We start from the raw sequence: 17790 nt of genomic DNA, 5'->3' as shown, positions 1-17790 counted from the left end.
AAGGGGCCAAAAATATGCAATGAAGAAAAGATAGCCTCTTCAACAAATGGTGCTGGGAGAATTGGAAATCCATATGCAACAGAATGAAACTAAACCCATATCTCTCACCCTGCACAAAACTAAACTCAAAATGGATTAAGGACCTCGGAATCAGACCAGAGACCCTGCAGATTATAGAAGAAAAGTAGGTCCAGATCTTCAACATGTCGGCTTAGGACCAGACTTCCTTAACAGGATTCCCATAGCACAAGAAATAAAAGCAAGAATCAATAACTGGGATAGTTTCAAACTAAAAAGCTTTCTCTCAGCAAAGGAAACTATCAGCAATGCGAAGAAAGAGCCTACAGAGTGGGAGAAAATCTTTGCCAATCATACTTCAGATAGAGCACTAATCTCCAGAATCTATAAAGAACTCAAAAAACTCTACACCAAGAATACAAATAATCCAATCAACAAATGGGCTAAGGAAATGAATAGACACTTCACAGAAGAAGATCTACAAGCAATCAACAAACATATGGAAAAATGTTCAACATCTCTAGTAATAAGAGAAATGCAAATCAAAACCACCCTAAGATTCCATCTCACCCCAATTAGAATGGCGATTATCAAGAATACAAGCAACAACAGGTGTTGGTGAGGATGTGGGGAGAAAGGTACACTCTTACATTGCTGGTGGGGCTGCAAATTAGTGCAGCCACTCTGGAAAGCAGTGTGGAGATTCCTTAGAAAACTTGGAATGGAAACACCATTTGACTCAGCTATCCTACTCCTTGGCCTATACCCAAAGGACTTAAAATCAGCATACTACAGAGATACAGCCACATCAATGTTCATAGCTGCTCAATTCACAATAGGAAATTGTTTTTAAGATTATACTTTTCAAAGAGAATCAAAGTATTATTGCTTAAAAGCTTCTGAAATTAGACTTTCATTTTAATATAGGCTGTAGTGTTTCTCTCTCTCTTTTTTTTCTTGGTACTAGGGATTGAACCTAGGGGCTTTATCACTGAGTCACGTCCTTAGTCCTTTTTAATTTTTAATTTTGAGACAAGATTTTGCTAAGTGGTTTAGGGTTCCACTAAGTTGCTGAAATTGGCCTCCAATTTGCGATCCTCCTGCCTCAGCCTCCCAAGTTGCTGGGATTATAGGCATGCACCACTATGCCTGTAGTGTCTCCTTAATAATTTGTTTTTATTAACTTTTCTTGTGAGAAGTCATTTTAGAATTGAATCCAGGGCCTCAGTTCAGACTGTGCTCTCCATCAGCACTTGGTGATGTAACAGTGATTCATCTGGCTACTGTGTCCTGTGTATGTCTCTGGGTTCCTTGTGCCCTGGAGTTATTGCCACATCCTGGGACTTGGGCTGAGCTTCCAGGTGCCATTCCACCTTGGGGAACCTTGGGGACTGAATGTCAGGCTTGCTGAACTGGTGCTGAGGGCACCTATGCGTGCCGGGGACGCAAATACCACAATTCGTCAGGTCACCCGACCTAACTGCAGGCTGACCACAGGGCAGCTGAGTGGGAGCTGGATGATCTGGCTTAGCCATCAGCTTTCTGGTCAAAGAGAAGACTGTTTTGGGCTGATGGGGCTGAGGAAGCAGCAGTGAGATTACTGCAATATGGAAGAGATGGGGTTCCCAGGCTAAGGCCCTTGTCCCTGGGATCGCACCTGGTCATTGTGGTGAAAGAAGCCGAGGAGGTAGGAGAAGCCCAGCATGGTCTCCCGGTGCATGCCCTGGTGCAGGTCGTTCCTCAGGAGCTTCTCGTCCAGGACCACGTGGTATCGCAGGATGTCCTCCTCCTGCACCGCGCAGGAGAGATGTTTCAAAATGTTGATTATCACAAGGGCCGTGTGTTAGTTCATTTTCTGTTGGCTATAATGAAATACTTGAGATTGGGTACTTAATAAAGAAAAGAAGTTTATTCAGCCACAGTTTTGGAGACTGAACATCCAAGACTGAGCGGCCCCTTTATCTGGTGAGGGCCCATTGCTGATGGCATCCCACAGGGTGGGAACCTGTGCACGGGTGATCACATGGAGAGACAGGAAGCCAGGGAGGAGGCGGCCGTCTTCTGAGAGCAGCTCACTTACTCCAAAGTCAATCCCTTCTGAGGACAGTACCCCCAGTGGCCTGGTGACCTCCCACCAAGCCTCTTAAAGGTTCACCACTTCCCCACATCACCAGACCCAGCACTAAGCCTGCAACACAAGAAAGCTTAGGGGACATGCCCGAACCATATCCAAATAATGGTAGGTTGAATTTTTATCATCATTATTATTTAATTTAATTGATGTTATGGTTTAGATAGGAGATATCCTTTAAAAGACCATGTGTGAGACAATCAAGAAGGTGCAGGGATGAAATGATTCAATGATGATAATTGGAGCCCCATTAATGGATTAATCCACGGATAGGGATCAACTGGGTGGTAACTGAAGGCAGGTGAGGTCACTGGGACCCAGGAGGTAGGTCACTGGGGACATGACTTTGGGTTTATGTTTTGTCTCTGGTGAGCAGGGCCCTCCCTGATTGCCAAGTCCTGAGCTGCTTTCTTCTGCCACACACTCCTGTCATGGTGTCCTGCCTTACCTCAGCCCCAGAGCTATGGAGTCAGCCATCTATGGACTCAGACCTCTGAAACGGTGATCCCCAAATGAACTTCCTCTCCTCTACATTTTTCTTGTCAGGACTTTGGGTCACAGCAAGGAAAACACTGACTAAAACCATTGAGATCGTGTTTACGGCTTACAGTGACAACAGGATTTTGGGGGAGGTGGAGGGGAAATGAGGTGGCCTGGCGTTTCATCCCCAGGCAGGAAAAGAATGTTCCACCGAACAGGTTTCAAGGGACAGGGTTGGACAGGCTCAGGATGGTGTCCGATTCCATCCCAAGAGTCCTGCTGGTCATCATGGCCGGACAGGAGCTGGCTCCATCCTGTCTTCCCAGAGGTTATGCTGTAGTGGGAGAGCTCAGGTCACTCCCTTGAAAAGACCACCTGCGAAGCTGGGGATTAGGATAGGTGCTGAGCCGGAGGCATGGCAGGAGGGGGCATCTGCAGCTGTGGCCACTGTCAGCTTCCCTGAGGAGGTGGGCCGGACAGGAAGATGAGGTGGGAGGCTCAGCAGGAAGTGGGAAGGGCAGCCCTCCTGACGAGGGGCGGGCATGCGTGTGTGAGTGTGTGTGTGTGTGTGTATGTGTGAGAGAGAGAGTGTGTGTGTGAGTGTGAGTGTGTGTGTGTGTGAGAGTGTGTGTGTGTGTGAGTGTGTGTGAGTGTGAGTGTGTGTGTGTGTGTGTGTGTGTACAGGAACGATGGCACCAAATGTGTTCCCAACATGTTTAGGGTCTACGAGATCATCACTCTGGTTAGCCCCCATGGTTTTCCCAAAGCTCAGGCTGGGACAGCAGGCGGTCCAATGGTGGCATAGTGGGACTTTCAGTTCCGCTCTGTCTTTTTAGCATCTTCATCTCAGCCATGCTGTGGACAGATACCAGTGAAAACAGCTGCTTCCTGTGCCAATCCAGCTTCAAACATTCTCCACAGGTGGCTGGGGTTGGAGCAGCCTGGGCTCCTCAGTATGCGAGTCCCAGGATGCCATTGAACACAAGGGAAATTGCGGCCGATGAAGGGGTTTTAAGCCAGAGAGCACCATAATTGAATCTTTTTAATTAATTCACCAAGTCCTTTGATAAAGTATGACTGTTCAACCCCAGATGTTCTGAGTCAGGGAACATAGAGACAGGGAGAAGAGGAGGAAGGAAAAAAAGAAAGATCCGCCCTTGCAGGTCCCTGCTGCTGGTATCTCAGCTGCTACCAGGACCTAGGAGAAGCCAGGGCAGGGATTGACGGATGACCATAAAGATCATTCTGGGTTTCTGGGATGCTTGGAGTGTGTGATTCCAGACATGTGCCCCAAACAGCTCTGGCCTGGGTATCTGAGCATGGCAGGTCTCTGGATGAGTCTAGAGTAACAAGGCATGCACAGGCAGGCATTGAGGGAGGTGAGAAGTGGCAATACTGAGGACATTTCAAGAAAATACCTCCGCTGGCTGTTTTCTTGATACCTACCAGAGTTGTGACCTTCTTCTCCCTGACGTAATTCTCAATGGCTTCATTGTTTGGAGCAAACACCGTGTAAGCATCAGCAGCCTCTATTGCATTTGCCAGATTATATTGCTGTGAAGGAAAGAGACAAGAGCGTGTGAGGGATCCCTTGTTCCCAGGCCACCCGAGCAAGGCGGTCACTCAGAGGACATGGTACTTGCAATGATGTAGCCCCGGAAGATGGAGTAGTCTGGCATCTGGTCCAGCCGGGTGAGCAGGTTTGGCAAGGAGCCCGTTAGTCCTCTTTGGGGGACCAGCACCTGGGAAAGAAAGCCCCAGAATTCTGTTTAGCACATGTTGGTAGCATTTGCTGCTCACTGATAGACACGGCAGTCCTGTTAACTTCTTTAGATAAAGGAATTGATATTGAAAGTGTTCGATTTCTCAGAATAAAATTATTCTGGGATGCAGAGCAATGAGGCTGGGAAAACTTGGAGATGTCATTAATTTGGTTTTATGTCTTGCCTTGAGACGAGTCCTCCTAATTAGATAAAATTTCATCTCGCACAAAAGAATTCGTAGCTCCCCCTCAGGAATCCATTCTCACTTTCTTTATTCTGTCAGGGGAGACCCAGCACATCTAACTGAACTTCAACAGGCTGCAGCTAAAATTCTTTATTTTGTCCTTTTGCTCATTTTTCGGGTTCTTCCTGTCTTTCCAGAAGTCCTAAGTCTACTGTAACCCGGTAGCCTGAATCTGCCTTGTACAAATGTCTTACTTGGCTCAGGCAGTGTGATAAAGAAAGGGAATTTTTTACATAAGAATTTAGATGTCTTACTTCTAAAAAACATCAGATAGTAATCCTGCAGATAACACACACATGAAGAGAGTAGCAGCAGCTGCTTTGGTTACAGTCCCCACCTCTCCCTAGCGCCTACCACCCTGCTCATTTTCTCACCTATCTGGTCCATACGGGTATTTGCATTTGTAAAATTGGTATGGTTGACCTTCTGGACAAGAATATAATTTCTGTCTTCTCATTCAATCTAGAACCTTCTCAGATGGAAGAACCCAACACTGGAATGTTTTTCTTATTCAGTCTTTAGCCAACATCTATTGAATGCCTACTGTGAGCCAGGCATGGATATACCAGTGTGACAGAGGCTGGTGTCCTGCCCCCAGGCAACTGACGTCCATATTACGGGAGTTAGTCAGGTCCAGTCTGCTGCCACATTTGAAACTGAAGTTCACGGGAACACAGTCATGTACATTCGTCTACCCGTTGCCTACGACGGATTCTGCATTCCAACGGCAGAACTGAATAGTGTGACAGAGACCATAAGCCTGCAGAGTCTAAGAGTCACAATCTGGATCTCTGAAGAGAAAGTTGGCCAGCCCCTGGGTCAGAGGAAGGTAGACACACCTCTGAGTTTTGGGGGACTCACGGGGGAGGAAGGACTTGAGGCGATTAGCTGGAAGTGACTGATTTGAGAACTTTGAGGCAATGGTCTGATAGACTTGGTTCTATGTCCATGCCATGAGACAATATGTGACTACAAAGGCCACTGCCATTTTTAAAAGAGCCACCCCTTTCTCCAGAGCCTCAAGTGGGCACAAACCACGGGAAGTGCCGAGGGCTGGAGTTTATAACTCCATTCCACCCTTTGGCCAGGTTCCCCTGTGCAGGGCACAACCTGCACAACTGTCCATGGCAATTCTGATAAAGGTGATCATGATGCCAGGAGACGGACACCAAAGGAGCCCTGTGGGGTACAGTGTAAGCAGGGGCTAAGCAGAGAACTTGGCAGTTGGTACCATCTGTGAATTTCTCGTGGTCAGATAACTTCTTCCTCAACCCAGTTGCTTAACCACAAGGAGCCTCGATTGCTCATTTGTAGAGTGAGGACAGGACAGCACCTCCTTCCTTAGGGTGTAAAAATCAAGTGAGACAATGCTGTGCCTGACACCTAGTACAGCACCTGGCCCCTAGTGAGCCTTCAAACATTCCGGCTATCATTGTACAGAGGGCGAGAGGTGCTTGTACTGATGAGGGACACAGAGACACAGCCACAGGCCTCTGGGACATGCCATCACTAGAAGGTTCAGGACCCACACCATCAGAAACGATTATCAACATGAGAAAATGGATAGCTATGCCAAATACGTACTCCATAAAGCTCCCGGGGAATTTCAGAGGAAGAAGAAGGGGATGAAATCAATGTTCATGGATGGTCCACTAGGCAGCAGCTATCAAGGTACAGCATTATTTGCACAATCACAGAGGGCTGGGGACTCGAACCTGGGTCTCCAGCATGAGAGTCAGGCACTCTACGAGAGGAGCTATACGGCCAGCGAGGTACAGCATTATTAATACCCACAGTGAAGAAAAACAAGGCTCAGAGAAGTTATGTGACTTGCCCCAGGTCACACAGCTAACTAAGTTTCCCAGTTCAGGCTCTGTATGACTTTAGAATTTATTCTCTTGACACTTTAGAATTTATCCTCAGTGATTTGGGCTGCTTGGGTCAAGGAGGACTCCCCAGAGAGGGTGGGATGTGGACTGGCCCATGGTAATACGGCCTGCGGAGGAGATGATTGGGGTGCCAATCTACTCAGGAAAGCTGTATCCATTTGAAAAATGCAGGAAGGGACAAGAGGTAATCTGATGTTCTTCAAAGTTATTTTAGTACATTGGAAAGCCAGGACTGGAAAAGAGAAGCACCCTTGATAAGTGATGTTGCTTTGTATTACATGAAGTCATAGTTTCCTGCAAGTGGTGAATCACTTGATTAAAATGTGCTCCTGAATACCTCTGGGAACACAGCAGGCTGCAAGATCTTTGCAAAATTGTGGACGCAGGAGTCTAACAAAGAGACTCTCTCTTCTGAACTGGAACAGTGGACTTTTTCCATAGCTTAAAATAAAAAGCGAGTATATAATTGCCAAGTGAGAATAATTCCAGTTAAAATGGAATTAGTTAATTGTCTCCCCCATCTTCCACCTTCTGAAAGTTCCCAGTGTAACCTAAATTCTTTCATTTTAAATGAAGATCCTAATATAGTAACTGAAAATTATAGGGTAGCTTACCACTTCATTTCCTGTTCTTCTTTTTTTTCTATTTCATACCTTTGAGTGCTACTGAATTGACACTTAGCAGGAAATGAAAATCTAATAATACTTTTTCTACCCTCTTTCATTTTTTTTCTGTTTAGGCCTCTGGATTCCTTCTTTTTAGGGTGCAATAACGCGGAAGGGGGTGGGCAGGGATACATCCCCCCGCCCCCCTCCCCCAGTTCTCGATCACAGACCTCCCGAGGCCAGGATGCTCACATGCCTTCCTCAGCATTTTTAAACTCAGGAAAGAAGATGTTTGTGGCTCCACTTGGCCGAGGGCCTGGACCAGAGCACAGGCTGGGGAGAGGGCAGCCCAGCCAGACTGAATGAATAGGGCCTCTAAATGGCTTTGAAAGGAAGCTGATCCAGGTTACTTTATAAAAGGTGGAGCAGGTTTCATTTTCCAAACATGAGTCCATACAGAAGGACAGGAGGGGTCAGGGAGTGTGTGGAGAGGGGAGCCCCTCACCTTGCTGATGATGTGTATCACCCCGTTGGTGGCCGCATTGTCACCATCTACAATGGACGCTCCTTCGATGGTGATATTCTGCAAACGTAAACGGCAGCAGGGAGGTGAGTAGTTACACAGCCAGCCTGAGACCCACATTATGTGTCGTCCTTGGAGAACAGGAGAACAGTAAAACGCCATGCGCCTGGCCTGCCTCTGGCCATGCCCAAGCACCCAACCTTGGGAGAGGGAACTGTGCCTACGAGTCTAGTTAGAAAGTCCAGATAGACATTGTCTCCAAGGACACGGGCTCTCTCTCACGTGTGCTGGGAAGGGGACAAGTCAGGGTTACCGTGGAAAGCTACTTTCCTGCATGCTTGCTTGGGATGACGGTCATGCAGCGGGCAAAGCAAGCTAAGCTGATGCTGCTCCTGCCCCTGACCCGCAAAAGCCCCTCCCTGTGGGAGCTGGAGCAGATCACAGCACCACAGAGAAGTCTCGCCTAGTGGCCACCCGGACAAAGCCTCAAGGGGAGGTGGGAGTGGAGGTGCACCTGCCCAGCCTGGTGCCCTGGACTTCCTGGTGAAGCACCTGTCTAGCCTGGTGCCCCTGATCTTCCCCATAAGCCTTTGGCAATAAACTTGGCCTTGCATCCCATCTCTGGGTGTCTTCTTTGGTCCCTTGGTTACCTGTTCCACTGTCCCCTAATGACAGGTGCAGATGGTACAAATTACCTCTGGGTTTTGTGCTTTTTGAGCAGCAGTAACCTTCACACTTTTGGTCCATGATTCAGAATTCAGAGTAGGAAATACCTTTGAATTGTGACTTAGTAGACACCACACACACCCCCCCCCACACACACACACCCCACACTCGCTAAGTGAAAGGCACTTTCCCTTACTATGTGGGAGGTACACTGGTTACCAATTCTACTTCATTCTGTTCTATTTCATTAAAAAAAAGTACTAGGTGAGCCCATTGCAGTGACCCCACGGTTTGAAAAACAGTGTAGACACTGTGCTGTGAACTGCGTCCCCTAACACCACAAGTCATGCACTGAAGTCCTGACTCCAGAACTTCAGACTCTGATCTTATTTATGAATAGATCATATAGACATATAATTTATATGTCTTTAGAACATATGTTAAAATTAAGTCTTTATAGCAGGCCCTAATCCAATATGACTGGTGTCCTTATAAACAGGGGGAGTTTGCACAGAGATGGCTGTCCAGGGAGGGGTTGTGTGATCCACCAGCAGGCCAGCGGCCAGCCCAGGACACAGGCCTGCAGTAGCTCCTTCCCTCCCTGCCTGAGAAGGAACCTGCTCTGCCAAGCCTTGATCTTGGACACCAGCCATCAGAACCACGAGACACTGCATTTCTGTTCTTATAACGGCCCCAGAAATTGATACAAACAGTGAATGAATTTTCTGGGCAGAATCTAACCACTTTTCAGGACTATCAACTATTTAGAAATGTGGCTAAGGGAAGCCCAACCTACCCAGTCAGCCACCAACCAAGAATAACTAAGCTCTACTCTCCTCTTCTCCCCATAATGACCTTTGTTTTTTTTTGGTACTGGGAATTGAACTCGGAGGTGCCTAACCACTGAGCCACATGCCCAGTCTGCCCCCTCTTTTCAAATGTATCTTTGGTTTTCAAAAATAAAATTAAATTTGTTTTAATTTGTTACACATGACAGTAGAATGCCTTTTTAATATTTCTTTTAGAAACAGGGTCTTGCTGAGTTGCTTAGGGCCTCACTAAGTTGCTGGGCTTGCGATCTTCCTGCCTCAGTCTCCCAAGCTCCTGCGATTATAGGTGTGCGCCACCGCACCCAGCCGTCAAGACCCTTTATTTGAAATCCCTCCTGGGGGCCCTGGGTGAAGGAGACTTTTCTCACTTTGGGCAGCTTCCAAGTTCGCTGAGGAGGGTCACGAAGGACACATTCCTTGCATGTGCACATGTCTCTTGGTTAAAGGAGACATTTGTATCAGAATAGGAATGAACTCATTAAAAATGGGTCTTTGACAGTTAGCTCCTCTAGGTCAGGCACCTTGATGGATTTATCTTTTGAATCTATACAGCCTGGGTTATGCCTGCCCAGGGTGGGTGTTCAGTTAATGTTTGCTAAGAGAATCAATGAGTTAAAACATCAGTGGATTAATATGACTGTAGCAATCATTTCATAATGTATATGTACATGAAAACATCATACTGTACATGCATTTTAAATAATTTCTTTTTTTGATAATCGTACATATTTATGGGTTCCAGTGTGATATTTCAGTACATGTAGACATTGAGCAATGATCAATTCAGTATACCTAGGTCATCCATCATCTTGATCATTTATTTCTTTGTTATGCGAATATTCAAAATTCTCTCTTCTAGTTATTTGATTTATACACTTTAATATTGTCCCTTTTGGGTAGCAGTATGCTGGAACTTATTCCTCCAGCCTAGCTGTGTCTTTGTATCTCAAATTTTTATTAAAAATCTCAGAAAATAACACAAGTATCACTGGAATTATCACAATAAGGTGCAAAAATATCCCTGGGCCCATTCATAGGTGTTGTCTACTTTCTAAAAGGAATCATCCGCTGAGCCACCTACATTCAGGTACAGCTGAGCTGATCCTTGCCACAGAGCTCACTGCTGGGTAGAGGCAGGAACACACAGCAGCGATTCTCAGACGGGTGTGACTGTGGCCACGATCCCCTGCTGCAGCAGCTGCGGCCGCCAGAATCCTCATCATGTCTGAGCAATTTATGGAAAGAGCTTTAAAACACTGTCACATGCAGCCAGGCAACCAGACTTCCAGTGGGACTTGAAATGGGAGTCCTGGACACTCTCTAGGAGTGCCAGACGATTAGCTCCTCGGGGGCTGGGCTCTCCCTTGGGTGCTACCTGACATCCAGCACCTGGATCCAGGCCTGTGCCCAGCACTTGCTGAGTAGGTACTTGTTGCAGGGATCTAACTTCCTGTACAGTTTTAATTATCTATAATGACTCTGTTATTAATAATCAGTTCTTAGGTAACCAGATGCTGAAAAAAAAATTGTGGAATTGCACGTCCTTCACCCCCCCTGTTTCCATCTGTGCTTGTCAGGAGGAGCCTTGTGGCCAACCAATATGGCTGCATTTCATAGGGTCACTGCTCTAACTGTGTGTGTGTGTGCATGTGTGTGCACATGTGTGTGAATATATGCTGATTGGTGTAACTGGATGATGTCCACATGGCCTCCATTTTTGTACGTACTTGGAAATCTCCACGTCACAATGTGAACACAGAGGCTGTGCTTCCATTAAACAAATGTCAGCGTTCTCTTACCCCGTCCACCTTCTCCAGGTGAAGGAAGTTGCCCTGCAAAGATGTGGCCAGCATGTCAGAAGACGTCAGGTTCTGCAGATCTGCCATTCCATACGTGCCGAGGAGCGTGTGGTATCTAAAACGACAGACCAAGTTAGAGTGAAACGTCTGCGTGCAAGGCGGCTGTCACTGAGGAGTGAGGAGAAGCAGCTCTGGAGCCTGATGGCCGTCTTCAAACCTCAAATGCCCTCTGCAGTTATCAGTCTTGGCTTGAGTTAGTTACTTAACCACCCAATGCCTCAGTTTCCACATCTGTAAAAGAAGAATAATTCAAACACCCATTTCTTAGGGTTGTTGTGGGGGGCGGTGAACAGAAAGATTTATGCAAAGCAGAAGAGCGTGTGGCACACAGTTGGCTGTCAATAATGCCAGCTTACTACCCTGGGGGAGGAGGCCAGGGAAGCGTGCTCAGTTGGAGGACGTGAAGGACCACGTGGGTTCCCTACATGGAACTTCTGAGGCCTGTTCCCAGCCACGCCAGCCAGAGGTCAGGAAGAATAAAATCAAGAGCGCCTGCCTTATCAGGGCCGGGATGTGGCTCTGTGATAACCAGAAGGCTTTCTCGTCTTGGTCCATATTCTCCACGGCTTGCTGGGAGGGCACGAGGACAGTGAGGTTGGAGGTGGTGGACAGCATGGGTTGTAGAGACGCATTCTGAGTCATGGCGGGAAAAAAGGGCTCATGTTAGGGACTCACAGGGCTGACGGGAATGCTTGGCAGAGGTGACAATACCCCATGTGATGTAATTCTGGGGATAGTGAAGAGGTCCTTCTAGAACCTTCCCCAAATCCATCCCAACCACTGGCTGACGACTCACACTCTCTTGTGAGACTCATTCTTTTGTCTTATCAAAACGCAAGTTTTCCTGAACAGGTCACACTCTGAGTCGCTCTTAATACTTTACACGAGTCTGAATGAAGAGCGGGAGAAATAGGCCTGATAGGAGTGTGTGTGTGCGCGTGTGTGAGTGTGCGTGCGTATGTGGGCACAAAAACCATGAGGATGCTGGGATGTCTTTCCAGAGAGGATGGTGAGGAGATGATAGGAACAGTGTGGGAGAGATGGAAGCTTGAAATGGCACCTTGCCTGTGTTTTGTTCTTGCTGGAGAGCCAGCTCTGGGCAGAAGGAGTGGAACGGTTATGCAAAACTACTGGCTCTCTGGGGTGAGGATGGGGAACCAACTCTGGTTTGTAGCATTTGCTGATTGTCCCGTGCACCTATTCCCATGGGGTTGATTTTGAGCAACCCACGTAACAGTATTGGAAGTGGAGCTGGGAACGAACGTGCAAAGTCAGCTCCTGTGAGCTAGTTAGAGGGGGATCAGCACACCACAGGGCACGTGTGTGCACGTGGGTGGCAGTGTGCCTCACGGGTCCAGGTGGAAATCAGTGCGCTCAGGAGAGGGTTCTCAGTCCCCTCTCTTGCCCATGTGGGAGGGCAATTTAGAGAAGCTCTACAGAGGCACCAGGGAGCTGTCCTGGAGTGGGTGCTGACCAGGCAGGACCCATCTTGCTTGTGCCAATTCAAAGCGGGTAGGTAAACCACTGGTCACCATGGCTGGCTGGAACGGACACCTTAGTCCATTCAAGGGGGACAGAGGTTCAGACAGCTGGGTAGGATAGGATTGAATTCTTTATTATAATACTTTCCAGGGCTGAAGGACGAGCTGTTCTGGGTATGTTCAGTTGAGAGCTAAGGGCATACGAAATATTCCTGATTGCAGTTATCCAAATCTAACTTAGTGATCTACAACATGAATTGCATAAATTAAAAAGAAATACCTGTGAGATGAACAGGCTATCTATATATATTGGAATTGGTTGAAAGGTTGGCCATTACAGCTTACTGCAGCCAGAAGTTCCCAACCCCGGCTGCATGTTAGCATTGTACGGGAGACTTTGAAAATATACTGATGCCCAGGGCAAGCCTCTGACCTATCAAATCAGGGCCTTGGGGGGTGGGTTCCGGGCAAGGGTATGTAAAAATTGTGTTTCCCGTGACTCTCCAGCACAGTCAGGGTTGCGAACCACCGCTCAGGACAAACTGTGCCCTCCTTACCAGCTACATTTTCAATTTTCTATTATATACGTTCCAAATTTCTAAAATCACATAGGTTGCCAATACTAAATTGCAAGGAAGGTACTCACTGTTATCCATTGGTTAAATATAGCTGCTTCGGAGAGAAATGACAATTCCTTATTCATGGCAGGCCAGGGAGGGAGCGGGAGAGGAGAGAGAACACAAGAGAAGGAGCAATGAGAAGCATTTCTGGGCAGGCTGCACTTGGCCCTGGAGGGCTGTTGTGTTTTCTGGGCCACCTCACTGGCACTGATGTGAACTCACGCTAGCTGAATTTCCCTGTTGCCAGAGCTGCGTCTTCACACTTAGACGGCTTGATTATCCTCTGGATTGAAGTAAAGAATTAATTCCAGAAACTTCAAGTGAAGTAACCATCTGAATCTAGAACATGGCCACTCAGACCCTAAGGAGTGTCATAAAGCTCAACAAATAGGTCCTTTTGAAGGCAGAATTGAGGACAGGCTGTTAGTGTAGAATAGGGAATCTGGTCAAAAGGAGGACTGGAGGCCATCCGAGTCTGGGAAGTTGGAGACGGCCCCTGGGAGATTGGAATGTCAGTGTCTCCAGAGCCCCCTTTTTAAAAAAATTTATTTTAATTAAAAATCATGAATTTACATAGGGCAATGTTGTTTGATTCATTGTTATTTTTTCCCCTTCCCCCCACCCCCCCTCCTCTTTTCCCTCTATACAGTCCTTCCTTCCTCCATTCTTACCACCCTCCTTATCCCTAACCCTAAACCTAACCCTAACCCTAACACTAACCCCTCCTACACCCCCTTATATGTTCTCATCTGCCTGTCAGTGAGATCATTAGTCCTTTAGTTTTTTGAGATTGGCTTATCTCACTTAGCATGATATCCTCCAATTTCATCCATTTGCCTGCAAATGCCATAATTTTATCATTCTTCATGGCGGAGTAATATTCCATTGTATATATATGCCACAGTTTCTTTATCCATTCATCAACTGAAGGGCATCTAGGTTGGTTCCACAATCTGGCTATAGTGAATTGAGCAGCTATGAACATTGATGTGGCTGTATCTCTGTAGTATGCTGATTTTAAGTCCTTTGGGTATAGGCCAAGGAGTGGGATAGCTGGGTCAAATGGTGGTTCCATTCCAAGCTTTCTGAGGAATCTCTATACTGCTTTCCAGAGTGGCTGCACTAATTTGCAGTCCCACCAGCAATGTATGAGTGTGCCTTTTTCCCCACATCCTCGCCAACACCTGTTGTTGCTTGTGTTCTTGATAATCGCCATTCTAATTGGGGTGAGATGGAATCTTAGGGTGGTTTTGATTTGCATTTCTCTTGCCCTTTTGATCACCAAGGTTACTTACCTAACTACCCCTCCCAAAAAAGTTGCAGGCAGGGAATTGGTAATTACTGTCCCCTGGGTCCCTACCTGCCTGAATCCTCCCTGTGGCCTTCCCCCTGCCATCTGTTTCTCACCTTTTTATCACTTCACCGAGTCACATAGGCAGGAAGGAGAGAGATACGGGAAGAGAGAACAGAACAAAGAAGACCCTAACCTATAAAAGATGCAGGGCGCGCTCACTTCCCGGGATTCTAGAACATCAGCCATGGCCCCCTTCTCCTTCCGGGGAGAAGTCTGTGTTACTGCTTTTAAATGAAACCTGCTTAATACGCTTGTCTTGGCGTGCTTCTCTAATGCTCCAACTTCAACATTTGAGGGAGCAGAACTCGTCATCGATCAATGGCGGTATCACAGCCTATGTTGAGAGGTGGCTTGGAGCATGGACCCAAAGCACTTGCATGTTCATTCGATTCAGCCATTTCCTAGTTCCCTGGGTAAGTTATTTAATGGACCTCCATTTCTCTCATCTGTAAAATGGGGATCATACAAGTGCTAACTCATAGGGTTGCTGTGAGAAATAGAGGAGTTAATGTTTATAAAGGGCTTAGAATAGAGGCTGGCATGCAGGAAATCCCCCTAAGTTTGAGTCACTTGTTTTAAATTTACTCACTTTGGAATGTGTTCACTAGTGGAGCCACCACAATGGGCACTGGGATGGAATGGAGAAAGGACGCAGGGTGGGAAAGGGTGAAGGTGGTGTCTCTTCTAAAACTTGCAGTTGTTTGGGGGACGTAAAGACTCGAAAAGATAACCAACTCTGCTGGTAATCAGTGACATTCCAGGGTGTGATAGGGTTTAAATAACAACAGCAACAACAACAAAACAGCAACAAGAAAACTCGAAACTTTGTTTCAAAAAAGACTGGGTTCAATTCTTGGGTTTGCTATTTACCAGCTGTGTGATCTTGGGAGAGTTACTTAACCTCTCTGAGAACTCAAGTGTCTTATCTGGAAACGGAATCAGACCAGGCTTTCCTCCTGGGATTATGAAAATGAAATACCTTAATGTATATGATGATACTTAAAAATCAAATTTTGCCCAAGTGCCATAGCAATATTACCTGCAAATTTACCTGAAGGCAATAAATCTCGGGGCTCTCGGTTCCTGTTTGAAAGTTGATGAGGCTCATTAAAAAATGAGTAAACATGAGCTAAGAAGTTTAGAAAGTAAGCAAACTGGGAACTGAGATGCCTGAATGATCCCTTAAAGGGGAAATTTTAAGAGGGTGGGCCCCCACTGGTGGCAGAAAGGCGGGAGACTGGCTCCCGGGATAGAGGGACATGGCCAGGCACGTGGCTGGAGGAGAAGTGAGCGGTGCTTGTGCGAAGACCCCGGGGAACCAACCGAAGACGGGGACTCCATCTTGTTTTCCACCGCAGGAGAGGGACGTGGTGGAAGTAGAATTTTAGGGTGCTAGGCAGCGTGATCCTCAGACAGCACAGAAAAAGCGTGGGAGACTGAGCTCTGTGGCCAGAGGGTCGGGGCAGCTGCTTGGCCTGATCTGGGTGGGACCAACCCGGAACCGTCCTGCCTGTCGGATGCCATGGCTTCTCCAGGGACAAGCCACACTCTCAGTTCAGGAGGCTGGTCCTGGGGGATCAGAGGACCAATGGTGAGAGGAGGAGCAGGAGCCAAACATCCGTGGGAAGCGGTGAGAAAACGTGTTATTCTGACACATATTTGAAAGCCACTGGAGAGACTTAGGAAACAAGATGGAGAGCTTCCCTCCCGAGTTAAGAAACTCAGTCTGGAGGAGATAGACCGAGGCAGGGACAGCAATGATTTGGAGTGAGCCATGCCGTGTGGAGAGAGTATCTACACTGGAAGTGAAATGTTTTGTTTCTGCACTTAGATGGCCACTGACCTCAGGCAAATTTGCTTAGCCTCTCAGTTTCCTCACCTGTAAGATGGGCACGCTAAAAGCATCAACCTCAGAGAGCTGTTGTGAGGTTTAAATGAGATACTGCAACACGTTGAGGACTCAGTAAGATGCTTGAGTCAAAGGTGTTCGCACACACACACCCACACACACGCACACACTCACAAGCACACACACAGTTCTGACAGTGGTAAGCCCAGGGTGCTCCGGTACCTGTGGGAGAGACCCAGTGCAGACAGGGCAGACCAGGCAGCTCAGCAAGACCCGTTTTGTTCATTTGGGAAGCATGAAAAAGAGATAAGTTGCAAGAAAGAGGAGTCAGGACTACCTGGCATACAGAAGGTGCCAAATAAAAGTTAGTGCCCTGCAGCTCATGAATAATGCCACAGAGCTTGCGCGACATCTGTGAGAAGCACCTTGCCGCATATAAAATCTCCTGGGGGAAGGAATTTGTGCATAGAGCATGTTCTAGGCGAGCGCTAAAGAGGTTTGCTTTCCCTCTGCTGCTGCTGTGTTTCTTCCATGGTGCGGGGGATGGAACCCAGGGCCTCACACGTGCCAGGCAAGTGCTCTGTCCCTGAACTCCATGCCCAGCCCCCCGAGGGTTTACCTTCATTCTGTGCTTGAGAGCCTGGCGGGTGACTTACCACGGCTGCATTTCCATAGCACAGGAGGCCATCTCCTTCATAACCCTCTTGACAAACGCAGCTCCAGATTCCAGAAGCAGCCAACTGACAGCTGGCCTGATGAAACCAAGGTGAGGGAAATGTGTTGTTTTCCTAGCCGAAGCGTCAGACCTGAATTACCTCTGTGACAGGTACCTCCATCGAGGGTGAGGTCGCACATGGAGGGCTGAGAGGTGGCGGGAAGATGGTGGGAGGGACCCTTGGACCCTTCAGTGTTGGGCTCTGTCTGCATGGCAGGTACAGCTGGTGTTTAATCACATTGAAATTCTTTCTTTCAGAATGAAATTATGGCATTTGCTGGTAAATGGGTGGAACTGGAGAACATCATGTGAAGCGAAATAAGCCAGACTCAGAAAGTCAAGGTTCGAATGTTTTCTCTCATATGTGGAAACTAGAGCAAAATAAGGGGAAAAAAGGATTCCATGAAAATAGAGGGAAGCTCTGTGGAGTAGAGGAAGGGGATTGAGGGGAAGGAAGGAGGAGTGGAGAAAGGGTGGAAAAGAGAAATAAAATTGGCCAAGTTATGCTATGTACGTATATGAATACACCACAATGATGTTTACCTGTATGTATTCCTACAAAGTACCAATTAAAAAATAATACATAAATAGAAGGGAGGCCAGTAGAATAAAGGGGAAGGAGGGGAGGGAGAAGGGGAGGGAGAGAGGAAGTACTGGGGCAAATTATATTTGGAAGTGGAGCAAATTATATTCCATGCATATATAATTATGTCAAAATGAACCCCACTATTATGTATAACTATAATGCACCAATGAAAACATT

The 17790-nt window shown here is 47.2% G+C and overlaps 1 protein-coding gene across 1 annotated transcript in view; it reads right to left on the bottom strand.

The window, feature by feature from the left end:
• The window catches only part of STAB2 (stabilin 2), a 158642-nt gene that overhangs the window by 66076 nt on the left and 74776 nt on the right, over positions 1 to 17790 (bottom strand). The window contains exons 27-34 of the mRNA XM_079142890.1: positions 16969 to 17064; positions 13136 to 13183; positions 11505 to 11641; positions 10949 to 11063; positions 7636 to 7713; positions 4273 to 4371; positions 4076 to 4183; positions 1676 to 1807 (exon numbers count right to left, since the gene is read on the bottom strand). Coding sequence (XP_078999016.1) covers positions 1676 to 1807; positions 4076 to 4183; positions 4273 to 4371; positions 7636 to 7713; positions 10949 to 11063; positions 11505 to 11641; positions 13136 to 13183; positions 16969 to 17064 — 813 coding nt within the window. The remainder of the gene's footprint in view (positions 1 to 1675; positions 1808 to 4075; positions 4184 to 4272; positions 4372 to 7635; positions 7714 to 10948; positions 11064 to 11504; positions 11642 to 13135; positions 13184 to 16968; positions 17065 to 17790) is intronic.

This window comes from Sciurus vulgaris (assembly GCF_902686455.1).
Source record: "Sciurus vulgaris genome assembly, chromosome: 5".
Classification (NCBI taxonomy): Eukaryota; Metazoa; Chordata; class Mammalia; order Rodentia; family Sciuridae; genus Sciurus; species Sciurus vulgaris.
This window is presented reverse-complemented; position numbering and strand designations above follow the sequence as displayed.